The following is a 25849-nucleotide window of genomic DNA, read 5'->3' as shown; positions in this document are numbered from 1 at the left end:
TGCTGATGATACTCAGCTCTATATTTCTTCCAAACCTAACGAAACTCACCAATTCACAAAATTATCGGAATGCATAGTTGATATAAAAAATTGGATGACTTGTAATTTCCTACTACTAAATTCTGAAAAAACAGAGATTCTAATTATTGGACAAAAAACTTCCTAGAATACTGTCTAACACTTGATGTCTGCTCTGTCAAGTCCACGTCGTCGGTTAGGAAACTGTGTGTGTTTGTGTGTGTGTGTGTTCTTTGATACCAATCTTTAATTTGAAAGTCACGTGTCTAGTATCTGTAAAACCGCATTTTTCCATCTTAAAAATATATCTAAATTACATCATATTCTCTCAATGAAAAATGCAGAACAACTAGTTCATGCGTTCATGACATCAAGGCTAGATTATTGTAATGCTCTACTGGGTGGTTGCCCTGCACGCTTAATAAACAAACTACAGCTAGTTCAAAACGCAGCCGCTAGAGTTCTTACCAGAACCAGGAAGTACGACCATATTAGCCCGGTTCTGTCAACACTGCATTGGCTCCCTATTAAACATCGTATACATTTTAAAATATTGCTGATTACTTACAAAGCACTATATGGTTTAGCTCCCCAGTACTTGAGCGAGCTCTTAACGCATTATAGTCCTTCACGTCTATCGCGATCTCAAAACTCCGGCCAGTTGATAATACCTAGAATATCTAAATCGACTGCTGGCGGTAGATCCTTTTCCAATTTAGCACCAAAACTTTGGAACAATCTTCCTAACATTGTCCGGGAAGCAGACACAGTCTGTCAGTTCAAAGCTAGACTAAAAACACATCTCTGTGGCCTAGCATACACATAACACTCTATAGACTTCTATAATTCAATGTTAGGCTGCATAGTTTAGATCAGCCGGAACCGGGTGATGAAGGACCTGCGCCTGGACACGACGACAACGCATCCCTGAAGTGCCAGCCTCATCAACACTGTGAAGGCCTCATGGTCACCTCACCAAAATGGTCTCCATACCGGCGTGATGACTCCGACCCCAACCAGATGAACTGGATAAATATTGTGAAAGTTCTGATCCAATCTGACCTCTGACCTATTATGCTGCCTAAATCATAATCATACACTGTTCGTTCATTGGCCAAGGAGGACTGCCCCCCCCCGACTGAGCCTGGGTTCTCCCAAGGTTTTTTTCTCCATTCTATCACTGATGGAGTTCTGGTTCCTTGTCACTGTCGCCTTTTCGCCTTTCTTCGCCTTTGTCGCCATTGGCTTTTGGCTTGCTTAGTTGGGGACATTTCATTTTGTACTTTTACAACATTATTTTCCTGTTATCTCTGTAAAGCTGCTTTGAAACAATCTGTATTGTAAAAAGCGCTATATAAATAAAGGTGACTTGACTTGACCCAAGAACACCTGAGGCTGTGAGCACTGTAAGTACTGAGTTAACCGTCTGAATACTTGTGCTTTTCATTTCAGTTGTTAATTTATGAGAAAGGATATGATCAAGGCACAATGACTATAAAGGATTGATTTCTGCAGTGGTTTACATGCAGATGCTCTTGACTTGTTTGTAAGGTGGTCAACTAAGTACGATATAAGAAATAATGTTTGTTGTGTGCAAAGATTGTGGTTTGGACATTAAGTTTTTTTTTACACACAAGTAGAAATGAATGTCATGTGACATTACCTGATTTTAATGCAAAAAACAATTTTTAAACATCCAGTCAATTCAAACACTGTCAGTTGTAAATTAAACAGTATTGTTATTATTAAATAGCAAATAATTAACAAAAGATAACATTCATGATAGATACATGCATTGAAGTAATAGGCATGACATACTAAGAGAGCATAAATGTAAGACTTGACTGTAAAGGCACAACATCTGTCATCTGTTCAAAATTAAATGGCAAGGAAAAGATAAACCAATATGAATTTTTCTCTCTGCCCCTTAAAGGCTGTCAGAAAAAAATGCTACATAAACAATGCATTTAAATAATTAAAATAACCCTCGTCCGTTGTCATTGTGAAGTCACCAGTCTGGAGCAATGTAGTTCAGGCACTTTAGTGCAACCTCAAAACCTAGAAAACAAGCCTAAAAACAGGGTAAACACACAGAGCATAACACTATTAAAAGCAGAACAAGTCAAAACATATCAACACTCATTTTTGCATTCTGTGTCCTGGAATAACAACAGTAAAATTGAAAATGTATCACTGACCCCTCACAAGATGCAGAGTTGTGAGAAAATGTTTGTGAACAATTGGAATGGTCAGGATTTCTGCCAATGTGATCATCTGACCTCTATTATGCTATTTTAAAGGTTTCCTACAATAGGTTTATGTACATCCGATGTCTAAATACACTTTAATTTCCTCATAATTCCTAGTTTTCCCGTGAGGTCAAGCCAACCTGCAGGGCTAAACAAGGCTTTCCTCCACTGCCCGCCAGTCACTTTTACCATGTTTGTACTAATGTAGTAAGAAAGTAATATGAAAAGGCCAAATTCAATATACACCTGACTCCCGGACGAAGGCTTGTATGCCGAAACACGTCGGAGTGTTTTAATAGTGTTGATTATGACCAAGCCATAGAAATAAAGGCTTTTTAACATTTTTTTTATGTTCCTGTTGATTTCTACATGTTTTTTCCTATCCAAAGAGCACCTCAAACTTATTCACTTGAGTCCAGGAAGTACTTCTCTACAGACATTTGTTTATATCAACATACACCTTATTGATTGAATATGTACAGGCAACCAGATGAACCTGTAAATTAAACATTTAAAAACAATTATAAAGAAAAAGCTTAACCATTTGGCACATTGTGTTCATATTCTGGGCTCCTCTGCTCGCCTGTCGTCAATAATCTTTTAATCTCAATGATTTAGTACATTAAAGGGGTCACCGGATGACCATTTTCCACAAGTTGGTATGGTATGATTCTTTAGGGTGTTCGTGTAAAGTTTGTAATATACTTTGGTTAAAATTCCTCAATGCTTGTGTAAAACAACACCTTTTTGCCTCCTCAAAAACAGCTCTGTTCACAGTGACCCGTTTCGATGTCTCTTTAAATGATAATGAGCCACTGCCCCCTTCCATGGGGGGTGTCGAATGGCTGAGGGCAGAAATATGCTAATACGGGAAATATGCTAATACGGAAAATATGCTAATACGGGAAATACTGTATGCTGGCATCATAGTGCTCAGAAAATCCAAACCGCCTGATTATTGAGAGTGTTTAGACTTTTTGAGGATTAAAAAAAAAATAAGTGTATGGATTTTTTTCATTGTATGGTGGTTGTGTCCACACACTGCAAAGACACAGTTATATGAAAACACCATATAAAAGTGAATTCTGCATCCGGTGACCCTTTAAAGGCAGTTTAAGCACTGGAACGTCCCGCTGTTTTAAGTGATTGACATAGTGAAGCAGGTTCTGTATGTAGACCAAAGCTTGAATTTTATAGACAATTTTTTCTTCTTCTTTTGAGGTGAAAAATGAACAGGCCTGTGCTGCAGTTCTGTGGATGTTTTGCCCTGCAAGTCTCCACGCCAGTCACATGACTAAAACTGATGAATATGCATTGCAGCATCACCTCTCTTCTTGCCTGAAACGAGTCCATAAAGGATTCGGCCTCTAAACTCCTCCTTTCTGAGGCCCTGGTTGGTCACATGGCCCAGTCTGTTGTAATTGGTCTACAGTAAACTCAGCCTGTTCCTCTCTTCTGATGTCAAATTAAGGGGACAAATATTTTGTTATGCCATTTTTTTATGGCACAAGACTTTGTTATTGTTTTTATCTCCACTAAGACCAACTGAGATCTATTTATTCAGAAATCCATAAAATTCTAAAAGGCTCACCAACCATGTTCTACAACTCCAAATGAAGTGCTGATATTGTAAAATGTGTTGCATGAGTGTTTTCTCACCGCATTAGCTGGAAATGCTCGTAACATGACTGCGCTTAAGCCTTTGTAGAGAGCGCGGGCTCCTTCGTCCCGTAACAGTGTTCTCAACACGTCTCTCAAACCCTGGTAACGGCCGTCTGTGGCTGTGGGACAGGGATCACAGAACATTGTCCACATTTAAAGCTCTAATTCATACTTTGCAGTCACGTGACTACCATGGATACCTGGCGGGCAACAAACGCTGACAAAATGGCAAATTTTCAATACTAGCCTACAATCAATTATATTTTGTTTCCATAGCACATTAACAAAATGTTTAATGACACTAATGACACTAAAAACAATAAAATTACTAAATATTAATATCACTAAAATGACGAAACGATCCCGAGCTCTATATCATTTTAGTGATATTATTAATATTTAGTAATTGTATTGTTTTTAGTGTTATTAGTGTCATTAAACGTTTTGTTAATGTGCAATGGAAACAAAATATCAGTCTTTAGTTCACGAACAGCACAACTCTGCCATCTGTGAAAATCAAAAGCAGCTTCAAAAACTTGTTTAAAAATAAATATTCTTCAATTTTTTTTACTGGCATTAATGTAGGTCCACAAGAGAAATATTAAGCCAGTAAATTAATATAGTCGCTATACCGTTATATCCATCGTCGTCTCTGATACCCCTTTTCCACCAAGGCAGAGCTGGTGCTGGTTCGGAGCCAGAGCCTAGTTTCAATTCGGTTCTTTGGTTTTCCACACGCAAAGCACCAGCTCCGAACCAGGAAAAGTGGTTCTTAAGTAGCACCAAATCATTGCTGGTCTAGAACAGAGCCAAGTAAGAACCACTTGCGTCAGGGGCTGGGGGCGGGGTTACCGTGACCAACAAGACGAATAGAAACTTGTGACCGCCATTTTTAAATAGCAGCTAGTCGAGCTAATAGCAGCTCGATTATAAATATCCGTCTATGTAAGTTACGGCGAGCTGCACAAACGCGTTGGACTCCGATGTATTTTGTAAACCCATGAGCATCCATAGTACTGCAACGTCCGTTAATAAGAATCGGTTCTTAATAAGCTCGTCAGTCGAACCCACTCTGAACCAGCTTTGGCTCTGGCTCTGAACCAGCACCCGGTTCTTGTTGGTGGAAAAGGGGTATGAGAGAACGCGGCGTTAATGCAGCGACAGATGCTGAAAGCTCAGTCCGTTTCTACTTTCACTTTCAGGAATGAGCGCGTTTACATGCACGTTCTTAACCCGATTATGCTGAATAATAGTGCATCCAATCGCACAACAACTATCTGGCATGTCGTTTACACCTCAAAACACCAACTTTTGAATATTAAAACTGGCGACGTCCTGGCAAGATCCTTGATTAGTTTACTGGGTTTCGTTGCTAGAGAACGACGTTCTTGCCCGCCAGCCAGCACTTGTGACGTCACGTGCAAAGTATGAATATTGGCACCCTTGTTAATTATGAGCAAACTTTTCTCCTAAACGTTAAATAAAAGTTATATTGATTATATTGGTTAACAATTAACTAAATTCCATTACTGAGCAATTCTAAAAAATAAATAAAAAATTCAAAACCGTATTCTTGCTAATATATAAGAGTAACATCATTTATTATTATGCATTTATCCCATGTCTGTAAATATAGAAAGTATACACTCACTGCCTCTTTACTATGTACAGTACACATGTTCAACTGCTGGTTAACACTCATCAGCCAATCACGTGGCAGCAACTCAATGCTTTAGGCATGTAGAGATGATGGAGACGATCTGCTGAAGCTCAAACTGAGCATCAGAATCAGGAGGAAGATTTCAGTGACTTTGAACGTGGCATGTTTGTTGTATTTCAGAAACTGCTGATCTACTGGGATTTTCACACACACCATCTCTAGGTTTACAGAGAATGGTCTGAAGAAGAGTAAATCTCCAGTGATCTGCAGGAGAAAACGCCCTGTTGAGGTCAGAGGTCAGACTGGTTCCAGTGCATAGAAAGACAACAGTAACTGTTGTTAGTTAAACAAAGGTAGTAAAGCCTGTGTTTAAGCTATTAAGGAAATGCACTTTTACTTTATATAGATAAATGTTAATTGAAAAGCAGCCTACTTCATCGTAATATGTTCCCATATCTTCACGCTTAACACTGAGAATTATAATAATTGTAATGTGACGATTAGGTGAGGATATCTAAATCAGAGGGTGCGGTGGATGATTTGTTTTAACCGTAGATTCGGTTGACGTTAGAGCTGATCTGCATATCTCTGACTGACAGCTGATTCAGTTTCGTCATGACTCACGACCTGATCCACTGCTGGTGCATGGCAATCTTTCTCCTCAATATTGCTTTACTTCACTTTATTCACACACAGTCAAACCAAAATTTATTCAGACGCCTTCGACATTTCTCACATTACCACAGTTTATTGGTTAGAGTTTAGAAAATGGTAATAAATATGAGCAGAACTCAAGAGTTATCAGATCAGTTGATATTTCACTGGTTTTGTCCGTCCTTCTGTTAGACTCTCACACATGAATTATGTTGAATATCTGTCAGCTGTTAAATTTAACTACACAATTAGATAATACCAGTTTAGCTCAACCAGTTACCAAGCAATGCTTCATGTTGTTCAGTCTGTGGTGTAATCAAAGGAAAAAAACATGATCAGGTCAAATTGTCGGAATAATTTTTGGTCCCAAATTTGAATACATTTTACTGGTAGTCACTGTATGAAGAATTATACGTCACAGTTTACTTTATTTTGCTATCCTTACTTACATAAATGAACTATAGTGTCCTGCACACACTAGAAATAAAATATCTGATGTCCGAGAAATTTTTGGTTTGACTGTATTTGCCTTTGAAGGAATCTCAAATTACAGTACTTCCATATTGTGGTGCTTTGATTATGTTATACTGAATACTTTTTTATGAAGTAATTTGTAACTGTAACAGAATACATTTTTAAAGTAACCCTCCCAACTGTGACAATGACATATTCAGAAGAAATGTTTGTGGTGTACCGGTTTGATAGTTTGACTTAAGCACATCTGCAGGCAGAGCGATCAGCCAGTTTACCATGCCAGCGATCCCCCCCGCCAGAAGAACTCTGGAAGTGCTGAGATGATGAACACTGGGGAAATCACTGAATATTACCTCTAAATCTTGATATTATTTATAGCCAGGACAACAAATTGACTCTTACCTCTCCCCATCAGGGGTCAGATAGTGCTTTAAGTAGTCATATGTTAGAAAGTATATACCATTCGATGGCACATCTAAATAAATCAGAAAGAAAAATATGTTAGTGTTTATCACAATCATCTTCATAGAATGTATAGCTGTGGTCAGATTAACGATTCCCTTACAAAAATACAAAAATAAACTATCAGTATATGTTTATTTGTGGTACAGACATGATTTGTTTCTGCCTTAAATTATTACATTGTTTCTAACTTAAATTATTATATTGTGTTTAAATTAATACATTGTTAGCTAACTGTGATTTGTATATGTACATTTCTGAAAAACATAACTTAGACAGTCTCCGGTAATAACAGATCACTCTAAAGTGTAATGTGGACTCATGCATTTTCTTTAAAGCCGCTTTGAAACGACTGTGTATTGTGAAAAGCTCTATACAAATAAATGTGAATTGAATATAGTTGCAGTACAAACGAAAAACGTAGTTGTAAACCAGTTGTGTACTCAAAGTTTACTACTGTTAAGTATACTTGGAAAAAAAGAGGGCCAATTTAGTCCCAATTAGTATTCAAATAGTACACTTACAAGTTTACAACTAGTACCTTGAAATTAGTATACTTACTAAATTAAAATGAAATTGAAGTATACTTCATTTCTTTTTGTAAGGGTTGCTATTCTGATAAAATACACAATATAGTAACGGCTATGGCATGACAAACTGGTTCGCCAAGACAATGTGTGTGTCACTGTGCAGCATCCACAAAGGACACCTGTTGTTTACAGGTCAGGGACTAAATGATGTCATCTGAAGAACACACACATACAGTGCAGTACAGTATACACACACACACACACACACACACACACACACACACACACACACACACACACACACACACACACACACACACACACACACACACACACACACACACACACACACACCTCTGATTAGAGTAAGAACAGTGCCCTTGTATACACTGCAAATTCCTTTTTCCTTATAAAGTCTGAGTCCACAATCCACTGGTCCAGTGTACTTCAGCTGACAGGCTGAGGACTGGGTCTAAAACACACATGCAATCGTCAAATAAATACAAAATTGTACTTAATTCTATTCTTTCTTTTGAAGTTTCAAGGGATTGATAAATGTTCCCTCTTGTGACTAGGCCCAATATGATTTTACAGACATGATGTAAATTTAACTAAATTTACTGATCACATGTTTCTATAACAGTTTTGTTTGGTTTTGAATTTTGCCCAGTTTCCTTTAGTTCCTGTTTCCCGCTCTTTTTAGTTTCCTTGGTACTCATTATTACTCCCTAGTGTGTCTCAATAGTTACTGGCAATTTCCACCAACTGCGGAACGGCGGCGGAGTCAATAGGTTTCCATTAAAGTCAATGTGTGTATTTTCACATTTGTGTATTGTGTACGCGCACCTTTGCCCACCCGCTGCTATTGGATGGAAGTCCAAGGTGGCTCACCCATCCAAACCCTGCAGGACAACTTCAGGCCTCGCTGGGAGGGTTAAGCGTCCTCTGGCCAGGCCGGCTCTGCCCTCCACACCATGGCGGTCCTCCAGGTGTTCCAGGCAAAGCTCCTCCAGTCTATGGATGAGTCTGCACCGGACCCAGACGCATTTCGTGACCTCCTCAGCACTACGGACCTGGCCCCGTGCGCTACGAAAGCCACCGCCCAAATTTTTTGAGGAGCCATGGCCAGTTTAGAGGCGCTGGAGTGCCACTTATGTCTTAATCTGACCGTGATCAAGGATGCGGATATAACGGCCTTCCTCAACTCTCCTATTTCCACCACTGGTCTCTTTGGCCCCGCGGTGGACGGCTTTGCTGAGCTTTTATGACAGCACAGAAAGCATCGCAGGCTATGCGACACTTCTTGCCCAAGCACTCCAGCTCTGCAGCTCTGAGTCTCCAGAAGTCTATGCCGACTCAACAGCCAGCCGAACCAGCGCCTGCAGTCTCTCACCCGCCACAGCGCCCTCATCAGGCGAAACGTTTCCCGCATAAGTGTCAGGGACTATGCTGGACCCTGAGCCACCGAAGCAGTCCTGAAGATCCATACAGGAAGAGGGGAGGGTTAAGTCTCGCTACGGCGGGACCACCCTCTAAAAAGCCCAGAGTGTTCCTCCAAACACCCTGTTCAAATTCAAATTCAGTACAGATTATTGACGACAGGCGAGCAGAGGAGCCCAGAATATGAACACAATGGGCCAAACCCTGCATGGATGCAGCACTTTCCCCCCTGAGACAGAAGGGAATGCGCATCCTCAACTACCTCGACGACTGGCTCGTTCTGGCCCAGTCAGAGGTGGAACTGAATTCCCACAGATCTGTGCTCCTCTGCCATTTGTAATGCCTAGGACTCAGAATCAACACAGCCAAGAGCTCACTGTTACCAGAAGACTTCCGTCCTGGGTGCAGTTAGGGCCATATGCAGGATTTTATAAATACAGACGTCCTTGCTATAGTGATCCTGCTATGGGGGTTCGTGAGCATGCCAACCACCCCCCCTCCCCCTTTTTATTTTCCTCATCTACATATGTGCATTTTAAGGTTTTTGAAGGGGAAAAAGTTGTTTGACGACTGAGTATTTATATCTTCCTTCATCAACGGTATTGGACTTCTAAGAGTGTTAAATAACTAAATTGACAGTGTTTTGGTTCTCAAAAACAGTTTTTTTCTGTTAAAATCTTGTGCTTTCTGACAGTAAAATAGTTGAAATGAAGTCAAGTGAGCTATACAGTATGTTGCTATAGTAAATTGGTTAGGCTTCATTCATAAGTTCATTTTTATTACCATAATAATGCTGTCCATACTATGGATACAGGTGTATTTATGACAGTAGTGTGTGAGTGTGAGTGTGTCAGTAATGTGCCCTGCCTGAAGTAAACACTTGATTCTCTCTCCAGGAGCCACGATCACAGTGGTGAACACTCCTGCCAGCATACCTGCCAAGCAGATCTGTGTGTACCTGACAGAGATAAAGCCATAGGAAAGAGGAGAAACAAATCGGTTCACCTGCTGCTGTCTTCAGCTACATGAAGATAAACATACATTAGCTTTTATTAAGACTACAAATTGTACCTTCAGATACATCATGGAAATTGAGCGTGTTAAATGTGACATATTCAGCACAGACTTGACATACTTTTAAATGACAAACGTCCCGTGTCTCTGCTGTACTAACGTGATTGGTACGGTGGGGTCCCGTTGCAGAAGTTCCTTTCCCAGCCCAAAGCCAAAGAAATTCAGTGCCATCATCGGGGTGACACCAGCTAGCGGAGCACCCATCCCTTTATACAGGCCAAATACCCCCTGCAGACAGTAAAACAGGGTAAAAGAAAGAGAAGTTTATGTGAATGAATCAGCGGTTCTCAACTGTTGAGTCGCATGTCTGCTGTGATAACTTTGCAGACAGCAGGTTAGCAAAATAAGTATATGCTTTTAAATTTACTTCTCATATCCTTAGTTGTTGATGTCAAAGGTTGTGCATCCAATCAAAGTATTTTGATGGAAATTAATTTATATTTTACTTGTCATATAAAAATATGACACACTAAAGATTTATCCAAAGTTGTCATGACTTGAATAAATGTATTAATAATTACAGTTATAGAGCTTTTATAGTACAATAAACCAATTCGGTCACCACTGGATGTCAAATGTCACATTTAGGACCTCAAGCAAAAAAACCTCAAGCCACTGGACAACATTACCACACTGCGTACACTTTGGTATTAAATGTCAAGAAAAAAAAGATGCTGTTACATAATAGACTTCCTGTCAGGATCACTATCGCCAAGTCAAGTCACCTTCATTTGTAAAGCGCTTTTAACAATATGGACTGTTTCAAATCAGATTTACAGTGATAATAGGAAATTAAAGTAACACAGATTGTTTTAGCTTTACAGCAGCTCTAGAATAAAGTTATTGTCCAGCTAAAGTTAGTTTTGATTGATTCACTTCCGTAGCAACGATCATTAGTTATTAACTTAGGGTCCGCTAACTGAAAACCCATAGTGCGATCCGGCCACTCCTTTGCACAAAACAGTGCCTGGTGGCTTGAGAACGCAAACCATGAAATAGGTTCCAAGGTCCAACAGAATTGTTTAGCGCTTCCGCGTAGCCACGTGAACCGGAATTATCCCGACAACGTTTATCAGTACAGAGGTAAAGGGAAGGAGGCCTTCACAGGGGAGAGACTAGCTCACACTTCAGGGATGCGTTGTCGTCGTGTCCAGGCGCAGGTCCTTCATCAGATCCGGATACGGCCTGGATCCGGCGGACTGCGGTAAACCTCGGGATAAACCGAGAGACTAATATTAGCGTAGACGCCATCCTTCTTATAACGTAACAAGAACATCAGGATTTATGGGAAGTGTTCCCGGCAGATCCAATCTATGCAGCCTAACATTGAATTATAGAAGTCTATAGTGTGTTATGTGAATGCTAAGCCAAAGAGATGTGTTTTAGTCTAGATTTGAACTGACAGACTGTGTCTGCTTCCCGGACAATGTTAGGAAGATTGTTCCAAAGTTTTGGTGCTAAATAGGAAAAGGATCTACCGCCAGCAGTCGATTTAGATATTCTAGGTATTATCAACTGGCCAGAACTTTGATATCGCAATAGACGTGAAGGACTATAATGCGTTAAGAGCTCGCTCAAGTACTGGGGAGCTAAACCATTTAGTACCTTAATATCAGCAATATTTTAAAATTTATACGATGTTTAATAGGGAGCCAATGCAGTGTTGACAGAACCGGGCTAATATGGTCGTACTTCCTGGTTCTGGTAAGAACTCTAGCGGCTGCGTTTTGAACTAGCTGTAGTTTGTTTATTAAGCGTGCAGGGCAACCACCCAGTAGAGCATTACAATAATCTAGCCTTGATGTCATGAACGCATGAACTAGTTGTTCTGCATTTGTTATTGGGAGAATATGACGTAATTTAGATATATTTTTAAGATGGAAAAATGCGCTTTTACAGACACTAGACACGTGACTTTCAAATGAAAGATTGGTATCAAAGAGCACACCCAGGTTCCTAACTGACGACGAGGACTTAACAGAGCAGCCATCAAGTGTTAGACGGTATTCTAGGTTATTACGTGTGGAAGTTTTTTGTCCAATAATTAGAATCTCTGTTTTTTCAGAATTAAGTAGTAGGAAATTACTAGTCATTCAGTTTTTTATATCAGCTATGCATTCTGTTAATTTTGTGGATTGGTAAGTTTCGTCAAGGGCGTGAAGAAATATAGAGCTGAGTATCGTCAGCATAACAGTGAAAACTAATGCCATGTTTCCTAATGAAATGTAATTAGTGTGTGCTCGTTGTACCACAGTGTTGGAATATGTTCTTTAATCTTCTTTAAGCACGAAGGAGCAACTGTGTCTAAAGTGCTGGACAAGTTTCTGTTGCAATATCGAGTTCTTCTAAGCTATCTGGGATGATGAGAGGATGAAACTGATCAGGAATATTATTATTAAAAAACAATCTTCAAACGCCTGCTGTGAACAAGCACTGAAAGAGAAATAAGAGCACAAACTACAACTTTCTTTAGACACAGTCTTAGAAGAAATTAATTGAAGATAAAAGACATCAAATCTCTCAGGATCTCAGCAGAGGAAAACAACTCTACAATCAGCATTACCAGCTTCACTTATTACTGACCAGATTAACTTTATTTCTGTTAGACATAAAGGTTCTTATTGAGAATTAACAGAGGTTTAGATGTTGATGAATGATTGTTTTGTTTGACGTTACCATCATGGTTATCAGCGTTACTTTAGTTGGGCTCTTGACCTTTGACTTTTGTTAAGTTACGTTTTTTCGCCTTTGTAGGTGTTAACACAAAACATTTCTGCATTGAAATTGAGGAACATCATACCTTCTAAAATATGTTCATATAGTGGGGAACTTTATGTGTGCTTTTCCAATAGCATTAGCTTACAGAAAGCTATTACCTCTTTGAAAACAGTCTTTCGGAGACAGTCATATGTTCCTCTGTAGACAACACTTCCCTGAGTTTGCAGACGGACCTGTGGAAACATGAATACACACGTGACATAACTCACAGCAATGTGAAGAAAGACACATTTATCTGGAGGGTGTCTTGAGAACAATTCGAGATAAAGCGTGGTCTAATAAAAACTGATCCAGCCCTATGTCAGTAAAAGCTGTGTTATCTGTGTTATTCGCTCCCTCTGTGTCTTTGGATAACATATCAGTATAGTCACAAATGTGTGACAGTGTTACTTCATCTGTCCTCGAAACATGAACCACTCTAAAACTGCTGAGCAATCATTTACTGAAGGAATTGTGAAGAGAAATCAAGTAAAATGCATTCATGACTGTAAGTGTAAATATTTGGCAGCTGGATTAATTCTGTCATATAAACCAGAACTGAATTAATGTTGCACAATAATTGTTATATATCCCGATCTTCTATTTACATATTACAGTATCAGAATAGCAGTATAGCACTATATGCATTATTATGTTATGAATGGCAAATGTATCACCCCAAAGCTCCTGCTAAATCATGTTAAAGCAGATACAAATATTACTTTATAAATTACACCCGTGTCAATGTATGTCCCTCTTAATTGTGCTCTATTATTTCATGAATCTTGTTATTCTTGGGGAAGTTTTACCTTGATAGTGTCCAGCGGGTGTCCAGCGAATAAGAGACAGAGACCACCAACCCCTCCAGCCACGAAGTTCTTCAGAGGAGAAACTCTTCTGTCGGACTCGTCCATTATCACTGCTGTACTTCAGAATATAATGTTCAAGAAACCCCCAACTACTCATTCGACTGTCTGTGGGCTTTCTTCATTGATCATCTGCTTTCAATGGACTTTACTACTATTTCCCTGAGCTTGCAGAACATCTTTCAACCGTTTACAATTGCCTCCTCTAACGGCAATTGGTACGAATTGCATGTAGAATAAATAGAATCAAATTGAGTAAATGATTGTTTTTTTGAAAATGTATCTCTTAATTTAATGCTTTATTTTTGACTCGACATAAAGTTTATTTTCCACCCAGCCAGCTGTGTGTAAATTAAAATGTACAGTCGCCACCCGTACACTATAAAAAAATAATAAAAAAATTTAAAAGCGCACCTTTTAAAACGCTTAAAAGGGCATCTTGTTGATTAATGAGATTTATGAGGAAAAAAGTCAGAATTGTGAGATAAAAGGAATTTTTTATCTTTTTTATTTTTAATCCATGGGGAAACAAGCTTCTAAATCCACACGACAAAACAGCTTACTGCAAACATAAATAAATAAATAAATAAATAAATAAATAAATAAATAAATAAATAAATACATGTTGTGGAAGCCCTGGCGCTGTTGTCCAGCAGGTGGCGGCGGTGTGTCGGCAGAAGAAGAAGAAGAAGAAGAAGAAGAAGAAGAAGAAGAAGAAGAAGAAGAAGAAGAAGAAGAAGAAACAAGGACCGGGAAACTGCTTTGATAAGAGCATCACTCACAGGTGAAAACTGTTTTAAACATCTTATCCTGTATTGTTATTATTATCATTATTATTTACGTAATTTATTCAAACATATGTAATGTTAATGGTTTATCTAATTGAATCTGTTGTTCCTGATGTTAATGTCGTAACGCGTAACGTATCGAGTTTGTAACATTCAAAATGAGAGGGAGAAACGGTAACGTTACATGGATTTATGTATTGTATTTATTTCTGTGTGTGTGTGTGTGTGTGTGTGTGTGTGTGTGTGTGTGTGTGTGTGTGTGTGTGTGTGTGTGTGTGTGTGTGTGTAATACTCAGGGATCGATCGCTATGTCTCAGAGGAAGAAATCGGTTTCAGCTTCTCAGAACAAAACCCAGAGAGTAAGAAATCACATTTACAAACGTGTTCAATAAACTAAATATACTTGTTTTAAAACTGAAGAGTAACTTAAATTCTGAGTTTTGAGAGCTGCTTTGGTAAGAAGTTCAACACTTTAAAAGAACAACACATTGTGTGTGTGTGTGTGTGTGTGTGTGTGTGTGTGTGTGTGTGTGTGTGTGTGTGTGTGTGTGTAGCGCTCTCAGGCATCACTGAATGAGGAGGAGGTCTCCTTCAGCCTGGTGTCATCATCACAGGTCCAGAGAGCCCGAGAGAACTTCACATCTGACCAGATGGACCGCAAGGTGCTTTATGATCTCTTCTCTTTTCTACATCTTATGTTCTGCATGTGAAAGAGTTAGTCTGGTAATTAAAGAGTGCCTGTGAGTTAAAGCTAGTGTGCTCCAAAACAATAACAAGTTTCACATATATGAATTAAGATAAACATGTTGATCAGTAATAGTATTATTTGGATGTTTCTCTGCTTTTGTGGCGAGGTGGCAGAGGTGGTCCAGTTCATCTTGATTAAAGACCAAAAGAAGATACCCATCCGAAGAGCAGGTTTGTCTTGTGTAGTCAGAGAATTACACGTTATTAGATCCCTGTCACAGAACTGCTTTACAGAGAAATAATTATTCATAATATAAATATTTTGTTTATTTAATTCATATTCATTGTTTTCTGTCTTTTGACTGATTTCTGCAGACATTGGCAAACATGTGATAAAGGACTACAAACTCCTCTACACTGATATCATCAATCGAGTGTGCCGTACATTTGAGCAGGTACAGCTGTGTGTGTGTGTGTCTGTGTCTGTGTGTGTGTGTGTGTGTGTGTGTGTGAGAGAGACAGAGAGAGAGAGAGATGCTGGTGTTGAACACCTCGACTGAAGGGCCTTTATATTGTGAATATGAGCAGAACTCGTCTGTGTCTGTGTCTGTGTGTGTGTGTGTGTGTGTGTGTGTGTGTGTGTGTGTGTGTGTGTGTGTGTGTGAGAGAGAGAGATGCTGGTGTTGAACACCTCGACTGAAGGGCCTTTATATTGTGAATATGAGCAGAGCTCAACTCGTGTGTGTGTGTGTGTGTGTGTGTGTGTGTGTGTGTGTGTGTGTGTGTGTGTGTGTGTGTGTGTGTGTGTGTCTGTCTGTGTGTGTGTGAGAGAGACAGAGAGAGAGAGATGCTGGTGTTGAACACCTCGACTGAAGGGCCTTTATATTGTGAATATGAGCAGAACTCGTGTGTGTGTGTGTGTGTGTGTGTGTCTGTCTGTGTGTGTGTGAGAGAGACAGAGAGAGAGAGAGTGTGTGTGTGTGTGTGTGTGTGTGTGTGTGTGTGTGTGTGTGTGTGTGTGTGTGTGTGTGTGTGAGAGAGAGAGATGCTGGTGTTGAACACCTCGACTGAAGGGCCTTTATATTGTGAATATGAGCAGAGCTCAACTCGTGTGTGTGTGTGTGTGTGTGTGTGTGTGTGTGTGTGTGTGTGTGTGTGTGTGTGTGTGTGTGTGTGTGTGTGTGTGTGTGTGTGTGTGATGCGATGCAGGTGTTTGGACTAAAGCTGGTGGAGACTGATCCCAAAAATCATATTTATATCCTGGTCAATAAGCTGGATCCCATTCAAGGAGAGCCTGTGAGTATGTAAGTAACACACACACACACACACACACTATGGATAAGCACTACTATAACACGCTTCCATGTACAATGTATTAGTCAAAAGAAAACAATATGCAGTAACGAAGGCTTCCATAATATGAAGATTGAAATTCACTGAAATAGCACAAATTAAATATTTGAGCATGTTTACCCAGAGTTAAGGATACCTTTACATGACAACGATGTACTAAAAACTGAAACGTTTTTTCTTTGTGTTTTTTGAGGATAACTGTATGGTTTTGAACACTTGCACTTTGAAAGCTGTTTTTAACCGTTAGTGTTTCAGACACACACAACGCTGGTGTCGTGTACATGAACATCCGTTAAACCTCAAGCTGCTGGTTATTAGTGCTGTGTTTGTGTTCAAAATGAGTTCAGGCTGGATGCGTACTAATTCAATTCTAATTACAAATTACTTTATTTTGTAAATCTGGGTTTACGTCGAGTCACCTTTACATCTATAGCGCTTTTTACAATACAGAATGTTTCAAAGCAGCTTTACAGAGATAACAGGAGAATGATTCGGTGATCCGGCTGTACAGCAGCTCTAAAACACTTCAGCTGAACTCACTTCAGTTCTCTTCACTAACTCCAGAAAGTCCATCATTAATAAAATCAGTTCATTTTGACATCAACAGTGATGTCATCGTCCAGCTCAGTTCTCATACAGTAGTGTCAGTGCAGGCAGATCCGTAATATTGATGGATGAATATTAATTTTAACAACAGTGTGGCGTGTGCCCTTAAAAGCAGAGCTGGACAAAGTACACAACTTAAACTTGAGTGAAAGTACAGATACTACTGGTCAAATATTACTCGTTACAAGTGAAAGTTGTTAAGACCGATTCTTACTAAAGTAAAAGTATAGAAGTACTCATTTTTAAAAACAAAAGTAAATGTTAATGCATTGTTTTATTATTGTTGTATGTAATACTTACAGTATCTTATGCCTCTGAATCTATGCCTGCCCTCATATCAATATCACATTATTTCTAGATGCCAGTTCCAGTAGTGGGATTGAATGTGAGATTGAATAAGTGCACTCCATAACGTTCACAATGGTTTCGGACACCCAAATGGCTGATCCCTCAAATAATGCCCTATTTAAAGTGTTTTGGCTTTGACGTCAACCCAATTTTCGTTTCCAAACCAAAATCATCCCCTGACTGACGTTACTACTTTCTACTCAAGGATCTTGACAGATATGTAGTGGAGTAAAAAGTATGATAAAAATGATACTCAAGTACAGATACTCAAAAAGTGTACTTGAGTACAGTATCAAGTAAATGTACTTTGTTACTGTCCACCTCTGCTTAATGGATGTTCATCTATCGATCAGGCCTGTTTCACACATATTGCGTGAGCAATAATGTGAATGTGACAATTCTGATCAGACTATCTATTGAACTTTCCGTTGCCATGGAAATGTCTCATTGCAGTATTGGATATAGTAGACAGACTTTGGACTGAAATATGAACCAGAAACAGTTGTGAGATCCACTGTTCCCTCTGTCCACACAGGCGTCCTGTAAACCCGAAGAAGGGTCTGCTGTTTGTGGTTCTCAGTGTCATCTTCATGAAGGGTGGTGTCATCAAAGAGAGTGAGTGCTTCATCACTCACACACACACACACACACACACACACACACACACACACACACACACACACACACACACACACACACACACACACACCCCCCTGCTGATCACTTGCTGATGTTTGTTCCTGTGTTTTCATCAATGCTGTAGATCTGGTGTGGAATACACTCAAGAAGATGCGCGTGGATCCAGGGTTGGTGATCAAGATCCTTTAACTGATTACCTTTTTTCTTTCGTAATAAATCAGTGTGTCTCCTCACAGGGAGAAGCATGACGAGTTTGGTGATGTGAAGAAGGTGGTCACAGATGAGTTTGTACGGCAGAAGTAAGTGAACGTGTCTTTCTTTAATGGTGTGGTGTTTCCCAAGCCTCACTTTCAACACTTTAGCCGTGTTTCCACTGTCGGGCCAAAGTGAGCCGCGAGTGTGTGCGGCAGTGCCCGCGAGTGTGTGCGGCAGTGCCCGCGAGTGTGTGCGGCAGTGCCCGCGAGTGTGTGCGGCAGTGCCCGCGAGTGTGTGCGGCAGTGCCCGCGAGTGTGTGCGGCAGTGCCCGGGAGTGTGTGCGGCAGTGCCCGGGAGTGTGTGCGGCAGTGCCCGGGAGTGTGTGCGGCAGTGCCCGCGAGTGTGTGCGTCAGTGCCCGGGAGTGTGTGCGGCAGTGCCCGGGAGTGTGTGCGGCAGTGCCCGCGAGTGTGTGCGGCAGTGCCCGCGAGTGTGTGCGGCAGTGCCCGGGAGTGTGTGCGGCAGTGCCCGGGAGTGTGTGCGGCAGTGCCCGCGAGTGTGTGCGGCAGTGCCCGCGAGTGTGTGCGTCAGTGCCCGCGAGTGTGTGCGTCAGTGCCCGCGAGTGTGTGCGTCAGTGCCCGCGGGAGTGTGTGCGTCAGTGCCCGCGAGTGTGTGCGTCAGTGCCCGCGAGTGTGTGCGTCAGTGCCCGCGAGTGTGTGCGGCAGTGCCCGCGGGAGTGTGTGCGTCAGTGCCCGCGAGTGTGTGCGTCAGTGCCCGCGAGTGTGTGCGTCAGTGCCCGCGGGAGTGTGTGCGTCAGTGCCCGCGGGAGTGTGTGCGTCAGTGCCCGCGGGAGTGTGTGCGTCAGTGCCCGCGGGAGTGTGTGCGTCAGTGCCCGCGGGAGTGTGTGCGTCAGTGCCCGCGGGAGTGTGTGCGTCAGTGCCCGCGGGAGTGTGTGCGTCAGTGCCCGCGGGAGTGTGTGCGTCAGTGCCCGCGGGAGTGTGTGCGTCAGTGCCCGCGGGAGTGTGTGCGTCAGTGCCCGCGGGAGTGTGTGCGTCAGTGCCCGCGGGAGTGTGTGCGTCAGTGCCCGCGGGAGTGTGTGCGTCAGTGCCCGCGGGAGTGTGTGCGTCAGTGCCCGCGGGAGTGTGTGCGTCAGTGCCCGCGGGAGTGTGTGCGTCAGTGCCCGCGGGAGTGTGTGCGTCAGTGCCCGCGGGAGTGTGTGCGTCAGTGCCCGCGGGAGTGTGTGCGTCAGTGCCCGCGGGAGTGTGTGCGTCAGTGCCCGCGAGTGTGTGCGTCAGTGCCCGCGAGTGTGTGCGTCAGTGCCCGCGAGTGTGTGCGTCAGTGCCCGCGAGTGTGTGCGGCAGTGCCCGCGGGAGTGTGTGCGTGCGGCAGTGCCCGCGGGAGTGTGTGCGTGCGGCAGTGCCCGCGGGAGTGTGTGCGTGCGGCAGTGCCCGCGGGAGTGTGTGCGTGCGGCAGTGCCCGCGGGAGTGTGTGCGTGCGGCAGTGCCCGCGGGAGTGTGTGCGTGCGGCAGTGCCCGCGGGAGTGTGTGCGTGCGGCAGTGCCCGCGGGAGTGTGTGCGTGCGGCAGTGCCCGCGGGAGTGTGTGCGTGCGGCAGTGCCCGCGGGAGTGTGTGCGTGCGGCAGTGCCCGCGGGAGTGTGTGCGTGCGGCAGTGCCCGCGGGAGTGTGTGCGTGCGGCAGTGCCCGCGGGAGTGTGTGCGTGCGGCAGTGCCCGCGGGAGTGTGTGCGTGCGGCAGTGCCCGCGGGAGTGTGTGCGTGCGGCAGTGCCCGCGGGAGTGTGTGCGGCAGTGGCCGCGGCAGTGTGTGCGGCAGTGCCCGCGGGAGTGTGTGCGTGCGGCAGTGCCCGCGGGAGTGTGTGCGTGCGGCAGTGCCCGCGGGAGTGTGTGCGTGCGGCAGTGCCCGCGGGAGTGTGTGCGGCAGTGGCCGCGGCAGTGTGTGCGGCAGTGGCCGCGGCAGTGTGTGCGGCAGTGCCCGCGGGAGTGTGTGCGGCAGTGGCCGCGGCAGTGTGTGCGGCAGTGTGTGCGGCAGTGCCCGCGGGAGTGTGTGCGACAGTGGCCGCGGCAGTGTGTGCGGCAGTGGCCGCGAGTGTGTGCGGCAGTGCCCGCGGGAGTGTGTGCGGCAGTGGCCGCGGCAGTGTGTGCGGCAGTGCCCGCGGGAGTGTGTGCGACAGTGGCCGCGGCAGTGTGTGCGGCAGTGGCCGCGAGTGTGTGCGGCAGTGCCCGCGGGAGTGTGTGCGGCAGTGGCCGCGGCAGTGTGTGCGGCAGTGGCCGCGAGTGTGTGCGGCAGTGTGCAATCACGTCTGCCCTAATATGTGCACCTTTGATCACCGTATGAGAGAGAAATAATATTTATATGCGACGCTAAAGCCTACTTATGCTAACCATTGCCATAATAAATATACAATTTTTTTTCCCAAATACCAGAGACAGCTTGAAGATTGTAGACGAATCATATATGATTATAATGGTGTATTTATTTATGGCTCTTATTCATGTCTTATCGGTCTCTTCTTCTCCCTGTGCATTTGCTGATACCGGACTAATGCATCCTCATATGTCATAAAAAAACATGGACTGTGTTTAAAATCTCTCCCTAAACCCTCATTCACCAGTCCCTACATTACTCCCACTAATTAGTCCACTTGAAGAGTGAGTGAAACGAGTGAGTGAATTCGGACACTGAGTGCTGGAAGGGCTGCTGCTTTTGCATAGTTTGTGCGGTTTATTCATTGAAACTTAGCACACTGGCAGCTCCAGTGATGAAAGGACTCTGAAATCTTGAACTCTGAAATGGAAACTAGCATGTATAAACCTTAATTAAACGATTAAAAAGTAATTTATACCTGAATGATATTACGCTGGACCAGCGGTTTGGAGAATGCATGTATGGATGATTGCTTCAGCTGCGGCGCCATCTTCTGGTCAGACGCGTGAACTCGTTCAGCACGACCGTCAAACTGCATTATGGGTATTCTCTAGCCGTTTAGCATACATCGGTTGTACACTCATTATTGTGGTGCATTATGGGATTGAATGAGCGTTCTTGATAACATGATGGTGGCGTGACCGTTTCGGACACCACTACTAATGGCTGTCCCCTCAAACACTGGCTTACTGGTGATTCGGGACACAGCCCTGCTCTCTGTGAACCCGTGTAACTCAGAGCTGCTGTCCTCTTCTCCTGAACTCTGGCTGGAGGATAACTGTAAAGAGACGTCACCGTATCATCACGTCACATCATGAGAAACTCAGAGAGATGCTCACTCTTTCTTTCTAAAGGAAAGTGATGTAAACATATGATGTTGTATCAATATTTTTCTAAATGCGTAAGCCTTTGGACTTAATGCAGTAGTTTTGTGCATTCCTGACTGTGGTCACAAATAAATAAAGCAGGTGCAACTGAATATGTGTGTGTTCTTTTCATGTGAAGTTTGATTCAGCATTATTGATGTGCACTCCTGACACAAGTTTAATAAATCACTGTCTTGGTTAGCTAGTTTTCAGTCCGCAGCAGAAGCGGTGAGGTTGTGTGTTGTTTTATGGAGGTGTGTATAGGGTGTGTTTTAAGGCTACTGGCCCCACAGTGGAAACACCGCTTTACTTTGGGCTATTGGCCCCGCCAGCTGTTAGCCTGACTCGCTATAATGAGTAGTGACTGATGTACCAGAGGTTGTGTGTGTGATCCCGGGTGATTGGTGTGTTCAGAGCCGCTGTTCCTCAGACCATGAACAGCTGGTTTATATCACACCATACACTATAAAGGGGTCCAGCAGAATGAAGACAGCAAGAGATTCACGATCTTCATCAGATGACTCCTGACATGCTTCTATGACTATAACCATAGTGGCACTGAGTTAATGAAATGTGTGCTTTAGATGGAGCCTAGTGGGTAACGGTTAGAGGAATAGTTCACTTAGAAATGAAAACTCAAGTTATTCCAAACCTGTATGAGTTTCTTTCTTCTGATGAACACAGAAGATGTTTTGAAGAATGTCAGTAACCAGACAGTTGATGGACCTCATAGGATGAAAAAATAATAATACTATGGCAGTCAATGTCAACTGAAACCAATCGTACAGGAAACCAATCAACTGTCTGGTTACTGACATTCTTCCAAACATCATCTGTGTTCATCAGAAGAAAGAAACTCATACAGGTGTGGAATAACTTGATGATGACGCTTCCTGTGAAGGCCTTTGCTGACAACACGAGGGCTGAAGCTTCTTCTGACCGCTGGTAACGCTGAGGCACCTGTTTTCATGTTCATGTGTATGTCTCGTGTGTGTGTTTGAGGTATCTGGAGTATGTGAAGATTCCTCACACGGAGCCGGTGGAGTTTGAGTTTCGCTGGGGTCTGCGGGCCGAGAAGGAGGTGTCCAAACTCAAGATGCTGGAGTTCGTTGGAGAGGTCTGTTCAGTTTTACTTCTTACTTTCACCCAGGTAACACTGATAAATCTTTTTTATTTGACAAAAAAACAACTTTGTAGGTTCACATACAGTAATTTTGGCCACACCCCTTGTTTAGTATTAAAGGGATAGTTCACCCAAAAATGTAAATTCTGTCAGTAATTACTCTCATGTTGTTCAACCCCGTAAGACCTTCGTTCATCTTCAGACACAAATTAAGATATTTTTGATGAAATCTGAGAGCTGGATCACTCCTCCATAGGCTTCTAAGGGATTGAAACTTGTTCCCCGAAAAGTTATTAAAGTCATCGTTAAAATAGTCCAAGTGACTACAGTGACTCAATCTTAAGTTTATCAAGCGACGAGAATACTTTTTGTGAACAAAAAAACAAAAATAACGACTTTATTTCAACTATTCATTTCCTTCTCTGTGGGCCTCGAGTGAGTTCACTAGTGTAACAGCGCAGCGCTTCTGTGTTGTACGTCAGTAGTCGGCCAATAGTGAGCCTACGTGTGACGTAGCTTGAATTAATCACACTATGTTAACTGACTAGAGGCCCATAGAGAAGGAAATGAATAGTTGAAATATAGCCGTTATTTTTAGTTACAACAAAAAGTATTCTCGTTGCTTGATGAACTTAAGATTGAGCCACTGTAGTCACTTGGACTATTTTAACGATGTCTTTAATAACTTTTCGGGGAACAAGTGTTATTGAAATGCTTTAAAATACAGCTTAAAGGCATAGTTCACACACAAAAAAAAAGATTCTGTCAGTAATTACTCTCCCTAATGTTGTTCAACCCCGTAAGACCTTCGTTCATCTTCGGGACACGAATTAAGATATTTGTGATGAAATCTGAGAGCTGGATCATTCCTCCATAGGCTTCTAAGGGATTGAAATTTGTTCCCCGAAAAGTTATTAAAGACATCGTTAAAATAGTCCAAGTGACTACAGTAGCTCAATCTTAAGTTCATCAAGCGACAAGAATACTTTTTGTGCACAAAAAAACAAAAATAATGACTTAATTTCAACTCTTCATTTCCTTTTCTATGGGCCTCGAGTCAGTTAGCGTAGTGTGATAGCGTAGAGCTACGTCACACGCAGGCTCACTATTGGCCGACGCTGGTCATGTGTGTGATGCGTGTGACGTTCAACAACAGAAGCATACGCTGTTACACGAGTGAACTCACTCAAAGCCCACAGAGAAGGAAATCAATAGTTGAAATAAAGCGCACAAAAAGTGAATTTTTGTTCACAAAAAGTATTCTCGTCGCTTGATAAACGTAAGATTGAGCCACTGTAGTCACGATTATTTTAACGATGTCTTTAATAACTTTTCGGGGAAGTTACTCTGTAATTGTAGGCGCATATTTGTCCTATTTGTAGATTCTTGGTTTTGACGTGTTTTTTTTTCTTTTTTTTCTGGAACAGATTAAAAATAAAATGCAGTGTCCATACCTTTAAAAAATAAAGTTGGATATTCCAATCCATTTATTATCTGTTTTGTTTCTTTGGTCAAAAACAAACAACAACAAAAGAATAAAGAAAAAAAAGATTTGTCTATTTCATGCACTTTACAAACAATCCATTCAAGTCCATCACGGTCACATGGGTGAATAAGGGAATAAAGAGCGGAAACATGCTTGATGAGTTATTAAAATGGCAGTAAGCCATGCCGGAGAGGTTCAGTGCTCACGTGCTGACAGACAGCTTTCTGTGCGACACACACTCGAAGTGTGACAGAAAGATGCTTCTCAGACAGTGTGTGTGATCCTGAAATCAGTTCTGTGGCTTATTGCGCTTGAATGGTGAAATACACACATATTTGAAATGTTCAGCACCTATTTATCAATAACCATTATTCCCTCCCTTTCTTGCTTTCTGTAAGTCTCTCTTTTTTAATCTCAATCTTTTAATCTAAACGCTCTGCCCTCATATGTGCACCTTTGATAAGTACAAGCAAAACACAGTCATCCATATAGATTTTTCCCATGAATATCTGTTTTTTTATTTATTTAATTATTTACATTTTCTCAGTTTGTCATTTAAATACTATATATAATATATCCTTTATATAATTATATATATGTGTGTAACCCTAATATCACCACTCTGCCTTGTAATAAATTAAATTTGATAAACCATAACCTATCTTTTCAAATGTCTTGTCCCAGCTGTTACATTTTGGTCTTTTTCACGCCTGTCGTGTTGCATCCATTGTCTATTAGCTAATAAACAGACTAAAAGCACATTGCTTTGCACAAGGTCTTTAAAATAAGCTTTAACTCTTTTAAACAATTTTAGTTTTGGCTGATGTATGGCCCTGACATGTTCTTGACCAAGATTTACCCTTAAAATGACTTCGAACAGCCATGGTGATTTATGCATGAGTGTAATGCCTTTCAGTTGAACAGATGTATCTCAATGAAGTGCGTAACCGTGTGTGTGTGTGTGTGTGTGTGTGTGTGTGTGTGTGTGTGTGTGTGTGTGTGTGTGTGTGTGTGTGTTCTCCGCAGCTGTTTGAGCAGGATCCTCAGAGCTGGACTCAGCAGTTCAGAGAGGCCAGCACTGTGGACACCAGCAGCCAGAGGACATCATCATAACCAGCCTTCACACACACACACACACACACACATCTAATACTCCACAAGCACAATTCATCTGCACTCAACTCTTTTAACTGTTACATTTCTTTGTATTTTGTAAACAAATAAAGCTATTTTCCAGTTCTCATTTACTGCGTTCCTAGTGTCTGGTGTGGTTTACGCCACACACACTGCAGTGTAGCCAGAAGTGAAGAAACCCTTTTATAATCAAGCCTATTGCAGTCATGCCATTTCACAGATCAGGGTTTCAAATTATATAGACAATTTTGCTGTCAATTTGAATGACTTTGCAATATTTATAAAATGTTAAAATAGTAATAATGAAAGATCAGTACACCTAAACGTGTGCAATGTATG

The 25849-nt window shown here is 42.1% G+C and overlaps 3 protein-coding genes across 4 annotated transcripts in view; 2 read left to right on the top strand and 1 right to left on the bottom strand.

The window, feature by feature from the left end:
• LOC143724587 (6-phosphofructo-2-kinase/fructose-2,6-bisphosphatase-like) overlaps nucleotides 1-25849 on the top strand; it is a 219254-nt gene that overhangs the window by 76268 nt on the left and 117137 nt on the right. The window lies entirely within an intron of this gene.
• LOC143724563 (mitochondrial carnitine/acylcarnitine carrier protein-like) lies at nucleotides 1658-14013 on the bottom strand. Of its 2 annotated transcripts, none has more exons than XM_077217707.1 (9): nucleotides 13790-14013; nucleotides 13100-13174; nucleotides 10324-10451; nucleotides 10017-10107; nucleotides 8064-8181; nucleotides 7120-7192; nucleotides 6938-7047; nucleotides 3927-4048; nucleotides 1658-2089 (listed from the first exon to the last, which is right to left on the bottom strand). In XM_077217707.1, exons 1-9 carry the CDS (start codon nucleotides 13892-13894, stop codon nucleotides 2027-2029), a joined length of 885 nt encoding a protein of 294 aa, XP_077073822.1. In that variant the 5' UTR covers nucleotides 13895-14013; the 3' UTR covers nucleotides 1658-2026. The 2 variants fall into 2 exon arrangements, with proteins under 2 accessions (XP_077073822.1, XP_077073823.1); XM_077217708.1 differs by having other exon boundaries at nucleotides 3927-4042.
• LOC143724561 (non-structural maintenance of chromosomes element 3 homolog) lies at nucleotides 14525-25619 on the top strand. Its single transcript, XM_077217705.1, has 11 exons — nucleotides 14525-14630; nucleotides 14931-14993; nucleotides 15189-15296; nucleotides 15489-15552; nucleotides 15697-15776; nucleotides 16531-16625; nucleotides 18164-18243; nucleotides 18392-18434; nucleotides 18504-18566; nucleotides 22770-22884; nucleotides 25403-25619. Exons 2-11 carry the CDS (start codon nucleotides 14943-14945, stop codon nucleotides 25487-25489), a joined length of 786 nt encoding a protein of 261 aa, XP_077073820.1. The 5' UTR covers nucleotides 14525-14630; nucleotides 14931-14942; the 3' UTR covers nucleotides 25490-25619.

This window comes from Siphateles boraxobius, unplaced genomic scaffold, assembly GCF_051911475.1.
Source record: "Siphateles boraxobius isolate OS27281-9 unplaced genomic scaffold, OSU_SipBor_1 76, whole genome shotgun sequence".
Classification (NCBI taxonomy): domain Eukaryota; kingdom Metazoa; phylum Chordata; class Actinopteri; order Cypriniformes; family Leuciscidae; genus Siphateles; species Siphateles boraxobius.
Note: the sequence above shows the minus strand (reverse complement) of the source record. Positions and strands in the feature narration are given on the sequence as shown.

Bases quoted from the DNA above. Each gene is read 5' to 3' on its own strand.
- LOC143724563 (XM_077217707.1), bottom strand. From the start codon at position 13,894: ATGGACGAGTCCGACAGAAGAGTTTCTCCTCTGAAGAACTTCGTGGCT. The intron at 10,108-10,323 runs GTTAGTACAGCA...TATCTCTGTCAG, and splicing joins GACCCCACCGTACCAATCAC to GTACACACAGATCTGCTTGG. The intron at 4,049-6,937 runs GTACACCACAAA...CCTGTCCCACAG, and splicing joins TAAGTCAAACTATCAAACCG to CCACAGACGGCCGTTACCAG.
- LOC143724561 (XM_077217705.1), top strand. From the start codon at position 14,943: ATGTCTCAGAGGAAGAAATCGGTTTCAGCTTCTCAGAACAAAACCCAG. The intron at 14,994-15,188 runs GTAAGAAATCAC...GTGTGTGTGTAG, and splicing joins CTCAGAACAAAACCCAGAGA to CGCTCTCAGGCATCACTGAA. The intron at 18,435-18,503 runs GTTGGTGATCAA...GTCTCCTCACAG, and splicing joins AAGATGCGCGTGGATCCAGG to GGAGAAGCATGACGAGTTTG.